Source organism: Nyctereutes procyonoides, unplaced genomic scaffold (assembly GCF_905146905.1).
Source record: "Nyctereutes procyonoides isolate TBG_1078 unplaced genomic scaffold, NYPRO_anot_genome, whole genome shotgun sequence".
NCBI lineage: Eukaryota > Metazoa > Chordata > Mammalia > Carnivora > Canidae > Nyctereutes > Nyctereutes procyonoides.
Genome location: NW_026575033.1, coordinates 12381614 through 12404933, shown reverse-complemented (window position 1 = coordinate 12404933; position 23320 = coordinate 12381614). Strand labels below are relative to the sequence as shown.

The following is a 23320-nucleotide window of genomic DNA, read 5'->3' as shown; positions in this document are numbered from 1 at the left end:
ATCCTGGAGACCCGGATGGAGTCCCACGTTGGCTCCCTGCATGGAGCCTGCTTCTCCCTCTGCCTGTGTCTCTGCGTCTTTCTCTCTCGCTCTCTCATGAAAAATAAACAAATCTTTAAGGAAAAACAACAACCCATAAATTTGTAATCTGTGTGTTATTAACTAACTACATTACCAACTGCTATGAACCATCGGTGGCTCATATTATTCTTGTTGTTCACATGGTCTGTAGTCCTGAATACCCTCCTCACAATTTCCCCTCACTCCAGCTGTTGTCCTCTCATCTCTTTAGGCTCGTGAGCATTTTACACATGATGAAACCTCACCTTATGCTGTATCTCAACTACCCAATTTTCACAGAAGCCACCACTTCCTTAATATTTGACCATCAAAATAGGAAAATGCCAAAATGCATGGTAATGCACAAATTAATTTTACCTCAACAGTATTTTTCATTTTGTGGAATGTCTCTTGAAAATGCTCCTCCTTTGGACTGGCAGAAAACCTGGAAAAATCTCCAGCAAATAAAGTAGGAATTCCTGATTTGGCTTCTGGTCGCCACTGGAGGTTGCTTGCAGCAATTAATGTGTAAGGTTTAATAATGTCTTCATTAAAATCGGTCCAGAACTTTATTGCCAATAAATTATGGCATTCATCTGACAAATAGACTACAGGAGCAAGACCTAAGGAAACAAAACAAAATGAAACACCAAACGTCTATATATATATAATATATATATATTATATATATATATTTTATTTTCATAGTTTATGTAAAAATATATTTGACCAAGATGTAGAAAAAGTGATACTATTATATATGATACAGTTGCATCTAATGAATCTAAATGAAGAGTGTGGGTTTTATTCAATTGCACAATTTGCTAGTGTACCTTCTGGGTAGTGTGATGCTTAATAAATAGGAGTGAGGGGTAAAGGATTTGGATAAGCTAGAAGCAGGGTAATTTTGTCAGAATTGTAAACTTGAGTTGGCCCACTGTTGGGGAATGTGGAATGTTTCAGCTCTGAGATGTTAATCAAGAAAGCAGAAATTACAACAAAGCCAAAATGTGCAGCCCTGCTTACAAAATACTCCATATCCAGTTTAATCAGGAGTTTCTTGGTCTTTTATTAACTTGGTTCTGAAGAAGGAATTAAAGTCCTACAAAAGTAAATCTTCAGTTTGCCATTCCCTGAAGAATAAAGGAGATGAAACTAGGCCAATTACTTTATCTCTACTTTGCTGTCAGAGAGACCCCTTCTGCCCAATATTTGTTAACAACTCCTCAGTTATTGATGGGTAGTGGTCTTCCTGATAGGACCTCTCTAAATAAGACTGAATACTACCACACTTATTCCTGCTGAGTAGACGGTCTCAGATCAGAGCAGATAAGCATGGGTCATTATTGGAATATGCTATCTGCTCCCCAGAGACCTATGTTGGATAAATTTTAAAAAATGCAAGGAACTTCTAATATGCTCATTTATTTTGGTATGCTACTGGTAAAAACAGATAAAAATAACTAAATTTAGAGACAGTTCAGGATTTCCAAAATAAGCTGTTGCTTATTGTGCTAGAATTTTAGTGCTGATATGATGACAATATATTCTATTACTGAGGCCATGGGGAAGCAGGTATGCTCATATATTGCTGTGAGAATACAAATTTGTATAATCCTTGGGGAAAAAAATTGGTTGAACCTAGCAAAGTGAGACATATTTACCTTTCTACCCAGCAACTTCACTTCTAATACTCTATTCTGAAGATGTACTTCCAATAATAGATACATATGAATGAGACTCATGGAAACATTGTATACAAGGTTATTTGCTGAAGCACTGTTTGTAGGTAATTATAAATAGTTTAAAGCAGATTATAGGACAGTAGTAGGATGAACCATGGCACATTCATACAATGCTATACTATGCAGCTGTACAAAAGAATGAGGAAGAGCTCTGAAAACACAACAGTCCAAAATCTTTGGGATGAAGCAAAAGCTGTTCTAACAGGGAAGTTTATAACAATACAGGCCTACTTCAAGAAACAAGAAAAATCCCTAATAAATAATCTAATTTTACACATAAGGAAATAGAAAAAGAATAACCAAAACCCAAAGCCAGTAGAAGGAAGGAAATTATAAAGATTAGAACAGAAATAAATGAGAATAAAAACAAAACAACACAATGAAACCAGAAGCTAGATCTTTAAAAAGATAAACAAAATTGATAAACCAGAGTAAAGCCAGACTCATCAAGTAAAAAAGAGAAAGGACTCAAAATCACAAATGAAGGAGGACAAGTAATAACTGACACCACAAAAATACAAAGGATTATGAGAAGATTATGAAAAATTATATGCTAACAAACTGGACAACCTAGAAGTAATGCATGTAACCCTCCAAAACCGAATCAGGAAGAAACAGAAAATTTGAACAGACCAATTACCAGCAATGAAGTGGAATCAGTAATTAAAAAATTCATGATAAACAAAAGTCCAGGACTAGATGGCTTCACAGGTGAGTTCTACCAAACATTTACATAAGAGTGGATAACTCTTCTCAAATGATCCAAAAACATAGAAAAGAAAGGAGAACTTCCAAATTCATTTGGTGAGTACATCATTACCCTGATGAACACAGATGCAAAAATACTCAACAAAATATTGTGAAACTGCATCTAACAATACATTTAAAAAAATCATTCACCACAATCAAGTGGGATTTATTCTCGGGTGCAGAATTGGTTCAATATTCACAGATCAATCACCATGATACATCACATCCATAAGAAAAGGGATAAACCATATGATCATTTCAATAGATGCAGAAAAAGGATCTGAAAAAGTACAATATCCATTCATGATAAAAATCCTCAGCGAAGTAGGGTAAGAGGGAATATACCTCAACATAATACAGGCCATATATGAAAAATGCATATCTAACATCATATTCAATAGTGAAAAACTGAGAGCTTTGCTCCTAAGGTCAGGAACAAGTCAAGGATGCCCATTCTCACCACTTTTATTCAATACTAGAAGTCCTAGCTCACAATTTTTATTCAAGCTACAGCAGACGGAGGGGAAAAAAAAGAAGAAGAAGAAAAAAAAAAAGTGAAGAAGTAAAACCTGCACTATTTGCAGATGATATGATACCATAAAGAAAACTTAGACTCCACCAAAAAATTATGTGAACTGATAAATGAATTCAGTTAAGTTGCAGGATACAAAATTAATACACAGAAATCTGTTGTGTTTCTATGCACTAATGACCAACTGGCAGAAAGAAAAATTAAGAAAATCTCATTTAAGATTGCACCAAAAAGAAGAGAATAAGAATTAAAAAGAAATGAGGGGCGCCTGGGTGGCTTAATAGTTGAGTGTCTCCCTTTGGCTCAGGGCATGATCCCAGAGTCTAGGAACTGAATCCCACATTGGGCTCTCTGTGAGGAGCCTGCTTCTCCCTCCGCCTATGTCTCTCTGACTCTCTCTGTGTCTCTTGTGAATAAATAAAATCGTAAATATACTTGCTCGCTTTATCTATCTGAATGGGCCAAAAGCAATGGCACCTCTGTAGTAATCAGTAGTCTAGCAAGCAGATCTTGGCTATAAGCACCATTTTCTCCAAAAACAAACAAACAAACAAACAAACAACCCAGGATTCTTCGGAGAAGTAGCTGACTTGACTTGACTGGGGCAAGGAATGTACAGCATGAACCTGGAACATCTTGTGATGCCAAAAAGTATACAGGTGTGCAAAAAATTATAGGAGTCAACCTGAAAAAATTCCTGATGGCCAAAATTGAAACAATCTGAGCAACCAAATAATGCAAGTATTGAATTTTAACCTACAGAATAAAATACGTATTCATTAGTCCATACTGATATAAATCAATAAGGAAGTAAATCTGGGGAAAAGAGGCAGCTCTTTCTTACAGTAGAATTCCAATGACTTTCAATACATGTGGAAAGAAAAAAGGAAATCATTAGGCAAATACTACAATAAAAACTGTTGCAAACAAAATCAGCTGATGGATGCTAAAATTAATTGGTGAAAGTCTACAGTGAAATAGGACTTGCACAGTCTGAAAGAATCTGCTCCAAGGTTAAGATTGCAGATACCACCTTACCCAAATAACTGAGGTTGCCACTCCCAGTAATAAGCAAAATCACACCAACAGCCCCTTGGTAGGACAGGCACAATACTGTTTCTGTGGTAATTTTGCCAAAAATGTGTAACTTTATTCCAATCATGAGAAAACATCAGACAAATCCAAAATGTGGGAAATGCTGCAAAATAATTGATCAGTCTATTCAAGAGAGTCAAGATCATGAATAACAATTCCTCAGTCTTTTCTTGGTTAAGACTAGAGGAGAGTAAGGAGAAATGATGATGGAATGAAAGTGGGATCCTGGAATAGAAAAAGGAAAATAGCATGACAAACTTCCAATTCAATTACATCTTTAGTGTAGGTAATAATATAATGCCAGTGTGAACTGCCTGATTCTGATTATGGTACCATGGCCATGCAGGATGCTGACATTAGGAGAAGCGGGTGAGGGATATTTGGAAAGTCTATTACTTTTACAACTTTTCCAAAGGTCTGAGATTATTCAAAATAAAAAGTGAAAAAATTTCAATGCCAAAAATGGGAAGGGACCACTGGATAAGCCAGGACAGGACTGAGGCACTAACTATTCAGTCCTACTATTTAGAATTCCTGATCTCTATTACTGTAAGAATTATGTTTCTCTTATAAATGATAGGAATGGATTCCATTCTCAGATAATTATTTGTTTATCCTGTTGCAAATGATGGCTGTTCAGTTTTTTCAATTTTGTAAGTAGATTTATTTAATGGATCTTAATCTTTAATTAAATATTCTTTTAGAGAACTATGTTTCCCAAGCATGTTCAATTTTCTGATTTTGGAATTTACCTCTAAATATATTCAAAACTTGATTACAACCCTTCTGTCAAGTGCCCTTCTTTATGTTTTTAGGGGCACCCGAGTGGCAGTCAGAGAAGTGTCTGAATCTTGATTTCAGCTCAGGTTATGATCTCAGTGTTGTGAGATTAGGCCCCAAGTTGGGCTCCACGCTGAGCATGGACTCTGCTTAAGATTCTCATTCCCTCTATCTCTGTGTCCCCCACTACTTGCTCTAAAAAAAAACAAACCAACCCAAAAACCTGTTTCCCCTCCACCTACCAAAGTAATACATGTTTACCGAAAAACACTTAGAAAATGCAAAATATAAAAATAAGCTTCCAGTATAGTTTCCTCACTTCATTTTTTCCTAAGTAGAGGTTTCATACCTAGATCAAATTGTATACAATCCCCCTGCCCCAAAACTACTTATTTCTCTAATTACCATGCATCTTGTACAAATGGTAACAACTTGACAAGGTTTTTAAAGTAACACTTTTAGAATGTTGGCACTGAAAAAAATCATGAAAATAAAAGAAGAGAATTATTTTGCAGCTTTATAGCCTGGGACTGCTTTTAATTTACAAGAATTCACTGTACCTTTTAAATTCTTTTTAGAAACTTTCACTGAAAGGATAAAGCACATAGCTTATTAACCTACATTCACAAATTTCCCCTCCAGTGCTGTTATGATGTGGGTGCAGGCGCCTCCATCTTCAGGACCCAGGGGGTGGTCCTCCAGTCTGTATTTTCAGGGCACACTGGTTATTGACAGCTCCCACCTGAGTTCCTTCCTGGCTCACCCTCAGTGAGGGGCCTGCGTCTGGAGGAAGCAAGTATCTAATGACTGGCCGGCCCCTTACTTCAAGCTGGCATGGCTCTGAAGGGCGGTGGCATCAGCAGAGTCCCCACAGGACCTTTGCTGCATCTGCACGGTACCTTGCCCTCTGCACGGCCCGGCAAGCCACTGCTCCCTCACAGGTGCTGATTCTGATGGCATCTTCGAATAAACTGGAGTCTGTTTCCCATGCAAACTGACCTAAGAAGTGGTCTCATTTAATGAATTCGCTTTATACCAGTTTTTGTAATTTAGTAACAAAACAGACTGAACACTAGAAGTCCCTACGTTAAGCCCAATTCTCAAATGGGTTTGGTTTGGTTTTGTCAGCAGGAAGTATAAGAAAGAACACATAAGCATTAGAGCCTAATAGTATGGGTTCTGATCCTTTACATAACTGTGACCTGGGGCAGGTTATTTAACTTCTCTGAGCTCCAGTCTCCCCATCTGTAAAGTGGGATGATGATAGCAAATGAACAGTGTTACTATGAGGACTTTATGAAATTGTATAGACCTGAAGTTTTCAATAATTACCTGCTCACCTGCTCCTTTCTACCCCACCCCATTTTGTTAGAAGTAGGGATGTAAAGAAACTAAAACACAGTCCCTGTCCTTGAAGAGATCACAGTATCATTGGTGGGGAGGAGGTTCAGGACTGTGGGGACAGGACCATGGGTCATGTGATGATGTGATGGGTGACAAAATGGATGAACCCATGAGAAGCTGCAGCAGCCAGGCAGAGAAGCTCTAACCCTGGCAGAGGCACCTGGCTGGAGGGGGGCATGGAAGTTGACTAACACATGAGAATCATTCTTGAATTCTTCACGATGGGAGGACAAAGGCCATTTTGGAAGCAAAGTGAACACATATTTAAAGGTAGGAAGTGCTAAATGTTATATATAGGCCATCAGGAACATGACGCTGCACAGCTTAGCTGAGGTGTGTGGGGAGGTGGTTTAAGGCAGGCAGCTGAAGAGTTTTTCAGGCATATGAAGGAGTGTGGGTTTCATTTTCTAAGGGACAGGAGCCACTGAAGATTCTAGGCCAGGAAACATCATGATTGGATTTGGGTGTAAGATAACTAGTACTTCATTTAGGCTTAAGGTGGCACTTTGAAGCTTTCTATAACAGAATTTTCTTCCTCTAACATTTAATATCAAACTAAATAAAAACAGAAATTTTCACAAAAAAATAGAAATGAGGGATACCCTGATGTAAAATTTAAAAATTGGTGATGAAGAAAAGAAACAAGATTGTGTATAAGGCCAGGCACAGAAAAGGTCAGCTTTTAGTCCCTTTCCCCAAACTGGTGAAATGATAGGAAACTTGAGAATTCTATTACCCTGAAATCTAAAGGAAAGCAAATGGTCCATATTTCCTTGCCTTCTTCCTCTTCTGATCAGAAATAATGAAAATGGCCGCAGGGGAAACAGGTGACCAGGACTGACCGACGGAAGTGAACATTCCAGGGTTAATGGGTTCAACTATGTCTTCCCAGAAACTCAAGTCCTAAACCCTATTACCTGTGAATGTGGCCTTATTTTGAAACAAGGTTTTTGCAGATGTAATCAAGATGGAGTCATTTTGGTGGGTCTGACTTAATGTCCTTATAAAAAGGGTAAATTTGGACACAGACACGTACATGGGGAGAATGCCACATGAAGATGAAGCAGAGATTAGGGTGACACATCTAAAGCCAAGGAACACCAAAGAATGCCAGAAACCATCGGAAGCTAGGAGCAAGGCACTGAACAGATCCTCCCACACAGTCTCAGAAAGAACGAACTCTGCCAACGCCTTGATTTTGGGCTTCTGCTCTCCAGAACCATAAGCCAATACATTTTGGTTGTGTAAGTTGCCCTAGTGTGTGGCGCTCTGTTATGGCAGCATTGCAAATTAATACACAGGGTGGCTCACTCAGCTAGGGAAAACAAGGTAGAACAGAGACAGTATCTTCCAGGGACACACAGTATATAGTGGAAAGAAACTAATGTACAGCCACCATCTGGTAACCAAGGGGAAAACAACGATCTTGGATATGGTCAAGAACCACAGGGCCCTCCACACGTACCTCCCCTCCTCACCACTATCTGCCCCAAGGCTGTCACAAGTGATCTCAGATCAGTCTCCACAAGCAGCCAGGCTCCTAGGACCGGAAGCATTCCCTGGGCTGTCTCCAGAAAGCTCTGTACACTGCCTCCTTTCACACCATCTCCTACCTTTCCCTATCTTCTGGAACACCTTCCCTGGTCAAATTTCCACTACCCTCAGCTGCTCCTAGAACTGCTGTCTTTCCTGGCTTCCTGTCACTGAAACCAGGCTCTCCTCTGATGCCACAGCTGCCCCCGCAGACCTCTTGTGCACCCAGCAACCAAACTGGGGTAGGGGTCTCCCCTGCTCCTGCTCCTAGCCCTCTAAAAACATTCTTCCTTGTTATTGGACCTTTTTCATCAGTATACCCTCTTACCAGCATGCTATTAGTTTTCTCATTGGAAAAAAAACGTTCTCTTGATCCCAACTCTCCTTGTGAGCGCTCCCCTTCCCTTCTTTGCTTAAAGCATGATCTTAAAATGCTGGCATTCACTGTGTGTGTGTCCCTCCTTCTGTTCCACGTCCTCCCTAGTGCTGAAGCCAACAGTCCCTTCCTAACCCTCACCTCACTGGCTCAGCAATCAGACACCATCCAAGACATTTTAAAAGATATTTTTCGACAGTATCCATAAGAAGTGACAATTAAAAACACACTGTACATTACCTATTTTTTTCACAACAGAAACTACAAATCCTATTAGGTCCACCTCAGAACAAGGTGGTTGGAAGTCTGGATCCAACAGTTTGTTGAAGTAAAGGGGTTCCCTTGGCTGATAAACTTGGGATAGGATTTCATCTGATGCCTACAAGGAAAAAAGATCAGTGTATGTAGAATATATGATCTAACAAGCATTCATCAAAATTAAAAAACTATAATGAAAAGTTTGTACTGGTAGTTGCTGGTACTGAGTTTTCTTTGTTGCTGTTAGCTGTATGTTGGCTTTTCCAGATTTACTTTTAGATTGTGATGTTGCAAGATGATAGATTCTGTATCTCTTTCCTTCTATTAACAGGGAATATAAATCTGGTGATGGACGCCAGATACTCAGTGTAACTAGATAAAGAGGAGAAAGACATAATGGAAGAACTGACGAGCATTAAAATTCTTATAAAATAAATACCTTAACAACAGAGATTCAAGGATTATACCACTATTTTGTGGGCAGTGGTAGTGCATTTTTGCCCCTCTGTACATGTTAACTTTAAAAAATTAAAAAAAAAACTTTATCTAGCATTTGAAGTCATTTTTATTAATAAATAGTACTTTAACTTAAAAAATTTACATACTGACCTGAATCTTTTTCTTTTTTCCTGTAGCTTATGATACGTAACTTCCACACAGTTGTAACATCCCTTGGTAGAATTTGTTCTCCTTGCTCAGCAGATTCCATAGCCTTCTTGAATTCTAACTGGATCTGTGCTTGCTTCTTATCATTCAACATCTGTCTGTGATTATTCAAGGCTCTTAACTGCTCTTCACTAAAATAACCCTATGATCATTTAATATATGAAGGCAAATGACATTAGAATAAAAAAGCAAACAAAACAAAAAACCTCATCCACTGTAAATGAATCCATTTAAAAAGAGATAAAATACAACAGAATTCGAGTTCACTTTAACAATGTGACAATATAAAAATTGAGATTAATGTACTCAGCTCATCACATAAATATTTTCAGGTGCCTTAAGCTGTTCACTTATCTTAGGTGACAAATTTCCTTAGGGTCAAGACAACTCCGTACTTATAAATGTACTCTAATAATCATAACCACCATCAATGCTATAAATGGCTGACATTTGAATGCTCCCTGTATCTGAGGAGTGGAATTTGTATGTGTACGTGTATTTTTGTATGTGATAAATATACGAATTCACCTAGTCCTTACAATAACCCAATGAGGTAGGCACTAGTATTGTCTGCATGTTATAGAAGATGAAACTGAGGTACAGACAGAATAAATAATTTGCCAGGGAGGCCAGAAGACCGACTACAGCTTCCCACCATAAAGGATGATGGTTAAGACTCACTGTATGTTCTCTTACTCTCTCACCTCCAGGTCACTTGGGTCTGGTGCATTTGTCACTGCTTCATAAAGCTCTGCACCATCTTGCAGAGCACAGATCTGCTGTCTTGTTAATGCACATGATGGTATACACTGCTTTGTTATATTTTCTAGAAAAAATGCATCACTAATTAGCTAAAACACAAATTTAAAAACACTGAAAATTAGAGAAACAAGCAAAATGTACCCAAAGAAGCTCATGAAAACAGCATGAGCTGGTGAATCAAATATCAAGAGTCCAATTTTCCTGCAGATTTATATAGAATAGGAAGTTGAAAATCATGAAGAAATGCAGAACATAACATTTTCAGCAAAAAAAGATAAAAACCCATACATTTAATGTCCTTTATGCAAAAAATACTATGATTTTTTTTATTATTAAAATTGCTGCCACAGGGAAAACAAGATCTAGTACCAGGTGTAATAACATAAAAACTAACTACAACAACCAAAAATGCACAAGTTATATATAGGATATTGAAGAAAGAAAATGAAAAATGGCTTAGGGAAAATAATTTTTTTGAGCGTTTATCTTTCCTTTTTATTGAATATATCTGACATATAACATTGTATATATTTAAGGTATACAATGTGTTACTTTGATACACTTATATATGTAATATGACTGCTACTGCACTGATATTTATTATATCAGATTAGTACAATATTATTGTCTATATTCATTATACGATGCATTGGATCACCATAGCTTATTTACTGTTTCTTTTTTTTTTTTTTTAACCTTTAAACACCATCAATTTTATCCTCCCACCTCCCATCCACTGGTAACCAGCATTTTACTTTTTTTTTTTTAGGAGTTTGATTTAGTTGTAGTCCACATATAAGTGACATCATATAGCACTTGTCTAGGGGAAAATAATTTGGCAGTTTTTTCCCTTGCTATTCTTTTTCTAATACCAAAAAAGGATACTATAAATATTTTAGTACTGAAGCTTCAGAGGAAGTTTACTTAAGACTTTTGAAAATGCTGTTTATATAATGTTTTATTGTCTAAGACAACTGAAAATATCTAAAAGCTCTCTTGTGTTGAATAAAGAAGGGATAGTTTGGGGTCACTTCAATGCTTATCTGTATATCTATGTAATAATATTTTAAAAAAATTTTAAAAACTCAGATACAGAAGTGGGAAAGAGAAGTCTATTATTCAAAATAAAGACAATTCACCCAATTACAGAGGTTAAATCAGAAGCCTCTTAAAAAAACAAAAGCAAAAACAAAGAAACTTGTTCTCAGATTAAAAAGAACTTGTAATATACAATTCATTTTACCATCATTCTTTTCAAATTCTGCTTGAATTTTATTGAATAAAACTTCTAGTTTCTTTTGTTGGGTTTCTGCATATTTTGTTGCCTCCTTTTCTTCCTCTCTTTCATTGCGAAATATGCATAATCCAGATGGGGTCCTCTCCATCCACTGTAATGATGTGTCAAACAAAGATACATGGTAGAGAGGGATCATTCAAGTTAATTGTCCCAAAAGGAAGAAATACACAGGAAGCTTCAAGAGTATATCATACCTGTATTGGGTATGCTCTTTGAACAACTACATCAACACAACCAACATTTCCTCCATCACTGAAAAGTGATGACAAGGGGAGAGGGAAAGGTCTAGGATCAGGAGAGAATCCAAGTTTGGCATACCAGCAAGCAGGACGAGTACTGTTAGCAGAAATCTGGACAAATAATGAACAAGTCAACTTGTAAGTTTATATTCAATTTTACTTCAGATGTCATAACATTTTCATTCATTCAAAAGCCTCATGAAAATAAAAAAGTAGAAAAACTGTACAAAAGTGAAAACACTTTCAAAATATAGTCTCAAAAATTGTTTATGCTGTTATAGTCTTAATGTAAATATTACTAATAGAAAATTAATAAAAGAGACTTCAATTTAAACATGATGGATGAAAATGTACTTATTTACTTAGGTTTCCTCAAAAGACCTACAGGGACAAAAAGGACTGAAGAGAGAAGGGTAGTGGATGAGGCATTAACAAAATTTTGGAAGCTGAAAATTTATTGGACAACTGGTAAATAACAAAGAAGCCTGAGAATGATTACAGTTAATAAAAGTAACAGACATTCCTAAAGCACTTATTCTGGTGCCTGGATAGTGTTAAGTGCTTTATATCTATTAACATTTAATCTTTACAACAATCCCAAGGCATATTCCCATTTTATAAATGATAAAAGTCCAATATAACCTGCATAATATGACTCAACTGGCAAATTTGTATGGAGCCAATAGGAAACAATTTGGAAACAACAGGTATCTCTGAAGGAGCATGAGGTGCAGCTAATACTAAAAGGAAAGACAATTAAGACCTCAAATTTCATTTCCCATCCCAAGTAGTCAGGTGACCATCCTTCTTCTCTCACATGAAGAAGAACCTGGACAATTTACTTTCTGGAGATGCTTAAACACACATATCCTGCACCCCGAGTAACTGGAGTGAGGGTGAGATGCTATATACTGAAAACAAAAATGCAACGAAAATCTTTATGCTAGACATGAGTCTCCCAATTAGTTTTCTTACTCTGTTCAGTTCTCAGACAGTCACTGTTTTTGAAGGTTTCCTAACAAAATCAAGTCCCTGTCTTACCACTCTACAAGTTGACAAAGCCTACCTATCATAGAGCTTCTGATTAGCTCATTAGTGCCCCATTCTTGAAGAAGAAAGAACAGCTAACAATTACCAGTTGAAGGAAGTCTCTAACCTGAGAGACCCAAACAAACAAAAAGGAGATTATTATAGGAAAAAAAAAAAGCAGCAAGCAGAAAAAACTAAAATAAAATATTAATTGATAGCTTCAGAAAGATGAGAAGATGTTGCAGCTATGAAACAAGAACAGGATGTAATTAAAAAAAAACATTTAGGGAGTATTAAAGGCCTCAGAGAATGAAAGATTATACTAATAGGCACAAGTTCACTTTAGGGATTAGAAAATTAGAACTAGAAAGTAGAGGGAGAAAAGACAACAAAATAGAAAATAGGAGAAAAGATGAGAAAATCAGAAGACCAATCAAAGAGGCCTACTGCCCAAATATCAGTTCAAGAAAATTGAAAAGGAAAATGTGGAGGGGGGCAAAATTATCAAAGAACTATTTAAAGAAAATTTCCTAGAACCCAATGAAAGACATATGTTTATAGACTGATTACCACTGTGTACCCAAGACAGTGATTTTAAAAGGCCAACCCCAAAGTACTGTACTGTAAAATTTCAGAATACTGCAGACAAACGATCTCCAAAATTTTTTACAAACAGATTATAGTGAAGGACTGGGAATAAGCAGCACTGAATTTAGCAGAAACTATACAAGAAGCAAAAAGATAAGAGACAAAATGTCTTTAAAATTCTGAAGAAATTATTTCCATCTTACATTCTATATTCAGCCATCTTAGAATAAGATAAAAGAAAAAGCTACAAGCTCCCTCTCTCAAAAAGCCTCTAGAGGTTGCTTGTATGTGCTTAGAGCTAGGGAATAAATCCATATAGATACGAACTCCAGAAAATAGGGCTTCCAACACAGAAAGAGGTAAAAATGATTTCTAGAAACGTAACTGTGCAGCATACATAGAAAGTAACCACTTCAGAATGTGGCAGGAGTAGGGAGAGGTCCAAGTGATCTCCAAGAAAAACAAATGAAATCAGTAAAGGTATTTTAACATATATTTTTATATATCTCTTGTGTAGGAATGAGTTGGTGATAAGGATATAGAAAATTAAAAAAGAAAAAACGACAAAAAAAGCAAGACAGTTGTTAACTCCTGGGAAAACAGTAAGTTGTAAAGAAAATGTAATTAGTAGATTATATGCCGAGTGGTGAAAAATGTTTTTCAATCATTATAATGTGAACAGTGAATACAGACTTCACTCCTCAACTTTCATAGCAGGAAGCTAACAGTTAACATCTAAAACTGAAGGAGAAAAGATGACATAGTGATAGAAGCAAAAGAAACTGCCAAAGAGATTAGAAGTGGTTGCCTTTGGGGAGCATGAACAGAGAGGTTAAGCAGGATGGCTACAGTGACTGCTTTTGGGGGGAGGGGCAGAGGCAGGTGTCATAAGCCTATGAGTTTTGAAATTATTCACATGTACTGATTTGATAAAAACAAAACAAAAAATTGAAAGATACTGCAACTTTGATATTCTAAGCAACATAAAAGCCTGTTTCAGCTTGACTAAAAGCAACACAATATAGAGTTAACGAAAAAAGCATGTCTGCTTTAAAAATATTTTTTAAATGCCTTCCTGAAGTAGAGTGATCCAGAATATGACAGAAGTATATTGTTTCACCTCACAGGTGATTCTGACTGTGCAATATTACTAATTTCTCATAGAAATATTATAGACTATTCAATATGACAAAGTCCTACTGTATATAGGTTTAAATCCACATAGAAAGGTACATTTTATTATTATGTATTTAAAAATCACTTAAACCTAATTTTCCAATTACACTGGAATAGAGATCTAATCGAGTAATCAGAGTGGAAGCAGAGCAATACTATGGAACAAGGCGGCACCAAAAGCTATAGGTACCCAAATCAAAGCCAGTGCAAATTTGCTCCTGGATTATTTTAGCTCAATAAATATCTCTGGGTTTCCCAGAAATGGCACAAAAAAAATTTAACAGTCTAAAAAATTTGCCACATAGACTAACAGTATGTTTTTAAGCAATGGAGCATCTTTGATAGGTGTAAGTTTAAAATTTAAAATATAAAACCTCCCTAGAATTTAACTTTATCAGTGATTGATTTTTACCAAGTGTGCATTAATTTAATTTACCTTTAACATAAGAGATTCTGGGGCTTCAAGTGGTGTGCAGGCATCAGGAGAGCCTACCAATTCTGCTCCATGAATAGTGATCTTCTGACCCACAGTCAATCTCCCGTTCTTTATGAGAGCTAAGAGGGGAGGGTCTAACTGGGCCTTAATAGCATACCACCCATCTGTGAGCTCAACAGTGCCCACTTTTTTGGTACCCGCACTACTAGTTTTACTACTAGAAATTTCAGATATATCTGCACTTGACGAAATGATTTCAGAAATACAGAGAACAAGTGTTTTTGCAGCTGTGTCATCCCTTTCCATTATCTTCTTTATAGCTGATCTTCTGCTTCTATCAATTTCCACATCATATCTAAAAAGAAAAAGGCAAATTTTAGGCATTGTGAGTCTAGAATTTCATTGTAAAAAGGTCACTGAATAATGGAGAATAAAAATTAAATACTTCTAGTGAAGAACAACTGAGACTAGAGAATTTAAAATTTGGTAGCTAGCAATATAGTAAGTTTTATACTGTTAAAATATGAATTAAATATTAAAACTCCCCAGATACAAAAATGGTTTATTAGCAATCCCTGAATAATGGATCAAATTAGTAAACCATATTCTTCTTGCATGCTGAGAGGTTAAGGGAGGGTGAGGTAAGAGGTGTAGGAATGTGTGAATTCTCTTAAAGAGGCTGGAGGATGACAAAAGAACTACTGTGTACCAGTGAGGGATGTGAGGGCAGTGAGGGATGGCGACGGTCACTGACAACTGGCTCGTGTACCTACCTTCTATGATGTAGAAGCCACAGACAGCGCAAAAGTCTAAACCTTATTACAGTATGTGATTATGTACTGTAATACATAAAACTTGCCTGTATTTTAGTTGAAGAAGCACTCTTTCTGGACTTAGACACCTATTAGCAAATTCCTTAGGAAAGGCAAATTCCATGGCTGCCAATTTCCATATAATCCATCTATAGTGATTAAATACCCAAACTCTAGAAATACGATTTGGATCCACACCTGGGGTGTCACACAGAGCCCTGAACAAATAAAGGTAGAATGATATAAAAAAACCACATAAGATGATACTGAATTCAATAACCATGACTATTCTTTGCACAAATACTACACTGTACAAGACCATTCAGTAAGTTTTTGAGTTAGCATATAAGTAATATAATTTAGAAAACGATTTGATACGCATCAAATATACTAACAAAATTAACATATAAGTCAAAACACTGACTTCACCTGGAAAAGGAGATCTTTAATTTGAAATAATCATATATTATTTTTCTTTTTCTTTTTTAAAGATTTTATTTATTCATAAGAGACATAGGGAGAGAGAGAGAGGCAGAGACACAGGCAGAGGGAGAAGCAGGCTCCATGCAGGGAGCCTGATGTGGAACTCGATCCCAGGTCTCCAGGATCAGGCCCTGGGCTAAAGGCGGCGCTAAACGCTGATCCACCCCAGCTGCCCTATTTTTCTTTTTAAACATTAAAAAAAAAAAAAAAAAGACTTTTATTTATTTATTTGAGAGAGAGAAAGAGAGGGTACAAGCACAAGTTGGGGGAGGGGCAGAGGGAGAAGGGAAAGCAGATTCCTCACTAAGCAGGGGGCCCAATGTGTGGCTCAATCTCAGGATCCTGGGATCATGACCTGAGCCAAAGGCAGATGCTTAACTGACTGAGCGATCCAGGCACCCCTAGATTATCTTCCTATCTTCCTTCCTTCCTTCCTTCCTTCCTTCCTTCCTTCCTTCCTTCCTTCCTTCCTCTTTTTTTTTTAAAGATTTTATTTATTTATTTATTTATTAGAGACAGAGAGAGAGATCAGAGACACAGGCAGAGGGAGAAGCAGGCTCCATGCAGGGAGCCCAACGCGGGACTCGATCCTGGGTCTCCAGGATCATGCCCCAGGCTGCAGGCGGCGCTAAACTGCTGCGCCACCAAGGTTGCCCTAGATTATTTTTCTTAAAAGAGATTGTTTTTAAAAATCACCTAAGAACATCCTTCTCTAGTCCTAGTGATTTTTAAAGATCTTCCTCTCTCTGCTCAAATCCCTATCTCTTCTTCCTTTCCCATTCCCACTTTGAGTACTAGGGAAACAAATAATCAAGAAAATTTCCAGAAGCTTCTACCCTCATATCCATCAACCCACCACCAGCATCTGAACCTTTCATCTTTGCCCCCTATTGCCATTTGTATACTAGTTCCCACTCTTTCTTGTCTAGTCAGAAACCTCAATCTAGGAAATGCCTCCTCTCTCTCCCCATTATCAATTTCTTTCTTTTCTACTGAACAATTTCCATCAGTATAAAAAATAGGGTTTTTTTCTTCCTTAAATAAACACAACAAAACTAACACCCTTTATTCCTACTTCCTTCTTCAGATACTGCCTTTCTCACCCCACTAATTTACTGACTTATTTTCATTAAGACTAATATTGACCTCTACATCACTAAATCCATGGTTAATTCTCAGTCTTCCTCTTACTTACCAGCAGCAACTGACACCTGGTCATTATTCCCTGAGCTCTGTCCTCACTTGGCTTGCAACATACCACATTCTTGGACATTTATTTCTAACTTCCAGGTTGCTCTTTCTTAGTCTCTCTTTCATAACTTTAATTTCCATCTACATGCTGAAAACTATGAAAATGATTTCTTTGGCATATACTTCACATATAAATTCCAGACTTGCATATCCAATTGCCTACTCAACATCTCCCCTTGGATGTCTACTAGTATCTCAAGCTTCAAATATCCCATGTGGGGGTACCTGGGTGGCTCAGTCGGTTAAGTGTCCAATTCTTGATCTTGGCTTAGGTCTTGATCTCAGGGTTGTGAGTTCAAGCCCTGTGTACTTAAAAAAAAAAAAAAAAAACAACAAAAACCCAACTGGACACTCCCTTTCTCTTCTATCTTTGATCTTCTCAATTCTCCATACATGGTAAATGTACCCTTCTAGCCACTAATACCACAATCTTTGGAGATATTCTTACTCTACTTTTCTCTTACATTCCTCATCCAATCCTTGAGCAAATCCTGATGGTGCCACCTTCAAATTATACCCAGAATCCAACTGCTTTTCATCAACTCCACTACTACCTCCTTTGCCCAAGCAGCCACATCTCACAAACTTAACCTCAGCAGTTTCCTAACTGGTCTCTCTGCTTCCATCATCGTTCCTCCAAACAGTTTAATCTCAGCAGCAGCCAGAGTTATTCTTTCAAAAACAAGGCAGATCATGTCATTCCTCTACTTTAAACATTCTTACTCAGGGCAAAAATGGTTAATCAGAGTTAAAGCCAAGCTTCTTACAAAGGTCTGTAAGATCTCATCTCTCTACTTTCTCTGCTCATTCTGCTCATTTCTCTACTCTTCTGCTCATTCTGCTCCCGCTACACTCACTTTCTTCCTGTTTCCCAAATAAGCATGCTTCCTGCTTATAGTCAATGATGCTTTCCTTGCATAGTTCTATACTCATTCCCTTGCCCTCCTTCAGGACACTGACCAAATGTCAGGGCTTCAGGGAAGACTCCTGACTACTTAGCCTATTTTAAAACTGCACCTTTCTTCACCCAATTCTCCCTATGCCCTTTCCATATTTATCTTTATAGTATTCATCATCTTCTAATATATTATACAATTTAATTATTTCTTTTAAAAACTTTCCTTCTCCACCTCAGACTCCTCTAAAAACATTAGTTTGACTTATCAGGGCAGAGATTTTGTTTTCTTTTGTTATTCCGAGTACCTAGAAGAGTTATCTGGCACATAGTAGGTCCTCAATAAATATGTTGAATATTCAAAAAACAACTTAAGCTTCAAAAATAAATATTATAAACCATGCTCACCTGATAACAGGATAATTACCCTTAACTTCTATACTATGCAAGTATAATACATACTTAATACAACTGTTTAGTGTACTTTTCCAACTAGAATTGATAGCAGATATTTATGGGAGACAAGTACAGGTGTAAATAACATTCCTGTCTTAAAATATTCCAAAAACATAACAAAAGTCTCGGGACGCGTGGGTGGCTCAGTGGTCGAGCACCTCCCCCTGGCTCAGGGCGTGATCCTACAATCTCAGGACTGAGTCCCACATCAGGCTCCTTGCCTGGAGCCTGCTTCCCCCTCTGCTTATGTCTCTGCCTTTCTCTCTCTGTGTCTTTCATTAATAAATAAATAAAATCTTTAAAAAGAGTCTCAAGAAAAGTGTCTTCCCACTTTCTCCAAACTATAAATTTTGGAAAGATATATAGAAATTAAAAAAAATAAGAGCATTAAAAATAGGTTTCTTATGTCTAGCACTTGGCATGGTAATTTCATCTCTGTTAGCAAAAATTTTAAATCATCTTTGTAAAAGCATTATAACTATAAGAGGTTATTCACAGTTTCTAAGTTATTGACATTTTAGGACAGTAAAATTTATTAAAATTTATTAGTTATTTGGTATTATTATGATTTGACACTTGAATACTTCTGCTTAGCTTCTAGTATTTGTATTTCATATTTACTGAACTATACAAGAATATAACATGTGTGTTTGTGTGTATCTACAGTAGGTCCACTTAAACTTTTCTTATCAAACTTTATTTTATAAACACATATGAAAAGTGTCTCAATTTAAGAACATTATGGACAAACCATAATTCACTTCTCAAATGATTACAATAGAATGTCAGGTGAACCGTGATGTGCTTAAAATAATTCACTGTATGAGAATTTGATTTTGAGCCAACTTAATAAGTTTTAGAGAGGTAAGTAAAAAAAAAAGAGAGATTGTAGAATACAGAAAAGTTAACACAATCACTTTTGGCAGAGAGTACCTATAAAATTCTTCTTTTCCAATCTTTCCATCATTGGAGGGTATGAGCCATCCACCATCAGCCAATTGTATTCCTTCTCCAGACCATAGGCCTTCCTTACCAAAATAATCCTGAGCATGAAACTGAAAAGACTCTGCATTTTTGCTGTTTATTTTTACACAATGTTTGGAAACACCATACATATAGAGCTGCACAAAGTAAATGATAGAAAAATTTAATAATAAATGAAAAACAAAAAGCATATGTTTCACAGAATAAACACAAGTATAATAAATCAAAATTGAATTTACCAAAATTTTTCATTTAAATATTAAAATATTCACCATCAAAATATTTAACTTACTAGAAGCTAAACATTTTAATGTAATATAAATGACTCCTACTACATTCAAGAGTTTGCTGCACCCTTTTTATTCCCCTTGTACATATGCCTCCTGCTACAGCTGCCATAGGAAGTCATCCTGGGGACAAAAAAGTACTATTTTATAAAATCTCTTAAGCTAAAAAATTCAGAAGGGGAAAAACAGTAAAAAGCATCAGTATTTTAGAGGATCTGACTTCAGGAAGTCAGATTTGTACACAAGCCTGGCCTACTTCTACCCCAGTATGCCTCACCCCAAAGTATCTTTTCCTTTGTTCAGATGTGATTCTGGACTCATATTCCTTGCTCTGGAACTGTGGCCAGTAGAGGAAAACTTACTAGTTAAGTGCCATTGGATAGTTACTTAACCCTCACTGTGCTTCTGTTCTTTCATCTGCAAACAGTGGACAAAATGATGATGCCTTTCCTTTAGATGCTTGTGAAGATTAAGTGAGATCCAACCAGTGTAGGCACAGGGCTTAGAAGAGTGACAAGTGCATAAAAACTACTCAATAAATGTTATCTGTTAATTTTATCAATATTATGTTCACCTCTCCATTGCCTAAAGTTCTAACTAGATAGCAGTCCTAAGAATCCTTTTTAAAAAATGTCATTAGGTCTTAATGGATTCAGGACTATAAGTTATTCACACTTTAAATTCAAGTAAACTATTTTCTTTTAGCACCTGAGAGCACTATAGTAATAAAATGAGTATGTTTTGAAGGGGGAAGAGGAATAGCAATTTTGGAGCACATACCACTTTGGTAGGATAAGATAGCAGAGAGGAAGGCTATCACTATGGGTTGATTAGGAAACAAAATGATTTCATTCATCCATTCCCATATTTGTCTATTCTTTCTTTTTTAAGATTTTATTCATTTACTCATGAGAGACAGAGAGAGGCAGAGACACAGGCAGAGAGAGAATCAGGCTCCATGCAAGGAGCCCGATATGGGACTCAATCTCAGGACTCCAGGATTATGCCCTGGGCCAAAGGGATCCCAGTCTATTCTTTCTTTGAACAAAACATTTTGGAGATACTAGTTAATAAAATGAAATTAGGGATCCCTGGGTGGCGCAGCGGTTTGGCGCCTGCCTTTGGCCCAGGGCGCGATCCTGGAGACCCAGGATCGAATCCCACATCGGGCTCCCAGTGCATGGAACCTGCTTCTCCCTCTGCCTATGTCTCTGCGCCCCTCTCTCTCTCTGTGACTATCATAAAAAAAAAAAATTAAAAAAATAAAATGAAATTATACTCGACTGTAAAAGTTAGTAGCATTGTGGACAAAAGCGTACCTGTTTATGAGAACATGCAGAGGGGACTCGGCCTTCTACTGCTTCTCTCAGAGAGATTCTAGGCAAAGTGGAGGTTTTTGCAAGATACAGACTACCTGGCTGCAGAAAAATATGCTGCCTTTGTTTCTTTTTAATCCGCATATCCTGTATATCTCTGGCGTTCTGAAGATTTGTAATTAAATCTATTAAAGAATAAGTTAGCAAAAATTAAACCTCCATGTAACACTTAAAAAGCACAACTTTTGTTTTATAAAGCCATATATATTAATTTGTTCTAATTTTCAGGGATAATTTGCTCCAAATCTTCAGGAAAAAGCATAGTTTCAACTTATATACAATAGATATATTATTTTTATTTCAAATTTGAAAAAAAAATAGCTTTTTAAATATATATTCCAGTAATAACAGTCTTAGATTGTTTGTCTAATTCCTTTTTTTTTTTTTTAAATAAGAAAGTCCACAAGTAGTTACCTTTGAAAAACATTAGAATACTTTAAATCTAATCTTTGGACTTAGGAAAAATAGAAAGGCCATTAGAAAAGGTTCTGAAATTATTAATCATCATAAAAGGGGTCAAATCCTCAAAGCATTATTTAAATACGAGAAACATCTAACTGGAGGGCAAAAATGTGTCAACACAAATTTTTACACAATACCTAAAGGTTCTTTTTCATACTTTGTGAATATTATAGTTGCTGCTTGATTGGAGTTATTTTTCTTAAGCTGATGGATTCCACTGTCATTAATATTTTTTTCAGTATCACCAGAGCCAAGTTCATCTATGTCTTTGGAGTTTTGTTTGCTTTCTTCCAATTTAGTATTCTTGCTAATGCACTGCTCATCTCTGTGAAAATGTGATTTAGTTTTAAAAGGTGGGACAAAGACTTTCACTGGTTTGCCTGGAGCAATCAAGTGTCTCCTTTTTTCATTTCCTGTGGCAGGAACCATACAAAATGGTTGCCGTGAAACTGATAAATTACTTGAAGATTTTTCTGAAGCCAGGTGCTCATAAAAATGAGATTTAGGCAAAAATTCTTGACCAGGTGCAGTGAAATTTGGATTCTGTATTTCTTGCCGTTCCTCAGTTGTGCTACAATGAGGAGAAAATATTTAAGTTTGGTTATTTACCAATAAATGTACACATATGTAAATGCTTTGGAATATATATATATATATATATATATTATATATATATATATTTTGTAAATCTCAGCTGCCATATGGCAATCCTACTCTGGCAACTGTTTTTTTTTTTTTTTTAGAATTTTTTTTTAATTTTTATTTATTTATGATAGTCACAGAGAGAGAGAGAGAGAGGCAGAGACACAGGCAGAGGGAGAAGCAGGCTCCATGCACCGGGAGCCCGATGTGGGATTCGATCCCGGGTCTCCAGGATCGCGCCCTGGGCCAAAGGCAGGCGCCAAACCACTGCGCCACCCAGGGATCCCTCTGGCAACTGTTTTGCATTTCATTATGTTTGCCATCCAAAACAATACCACACTTTTCAAGTCTGTAACTATTTCTCACACACTGACTTCCAGCCTTTACCACTTACTTCATGTAACAGAAGTCTGTCAAACCTGGATCCTCTGTTTGTCTCTTCTAGTTCTATCTATCACAGTACTCCCTAACCAGAGAAATATCTGTCGTCTTCTCAGGCTAACACCCTCACCTGTATTCTTGAACCCACATAATAACTGGCTCCTCAGGAGTCCCACTCTCTGAATTATTATTCCACGTCCCTCCTTTCTCTTTCTACCTCCTATTTATACCTTTTTTAGTGCTCCTTTCATTAAGCCAGAAAGCCATGCCCATCCGTGAAACACTTTTTTCTTAGCCTTATCTCTTCTTCAAGCCAATACTCATTGTGATCTATCCTTCATGGCCAATCTTCCCAAACAGGTAATCTAAACTAGCTATTTTCACTTCCTCAGTTTCTGCTTATTGAACTCTCATTTCTACCACGGTTCTACAGAAATTGTTCTCAACAAAGTTGCTAATGACCTCCCAAATGCCTACACACACAGCTTCATGTGTAAACTCATTCCACCTGACCTCTGGCAGTTGACTTCTTTCCTTAAAATTCTCACCATTAATACCTACACCA

At 36.8% G+C, this 23320-nt stretch overlaps 1 protein-coding gene across 9 annotated transcripts in view; it reads right to left on the bottom strand.

Moving 5' to 3' along the window:
• The window catches only part of BRCA2 (BRCA2 DNA repair associated), a 56599-nt gene that overhangs the window by 4210 nt on the left and 29069 nt on the right, over positions 1-23320 (bottom strand). For 4 of the 9 annotated variants that reach the window (XM_055317421.1, XM_055317427.1, XM_055317422.1 and 1 more), the window contains 12 exons: positions 21870-22303; positions 21214-21395; positions 19557-19744; positions 15586-15756; positions 14727-15081; positions 11453-11608; positions 11205-11349; positions 9904-10025; positions 9143-9341; positions 8742-8905; positions 8516-8654; positions 439-683 (listed from right to left, as the gene is read on the bottom strand). In XM_055317421.1, coding sequence (XP_055173396.1) covers positions 439-683; positions 8516-8654; positions 8742-8905; positions 9143-9341; positions 9904-10025; positions 11205-11349; positions 11453-11608; positions 14727-15081; positions 15586-15756; positions 19557-19744; positions 21214-21395; positions 21870-22303 — 2500 coding nt within the window. Of the gene's footprint in view, positions 1-438; positions 684-8515; positions 8655-8741; positions 8906-9142; positions 10026-11204; positions 11350-11452; positions 11609-14726; positions 15082-15585; positions 15757-19556; positions 19745-21213; positions 21396-21869; positions 22304-23320 lie in introns of those variants that run through there. The other 5 variants (XM_055317425.1, XM_055317423.1, XM_055317428.1 and 2 more) reach the window with 5 other exon arrangements.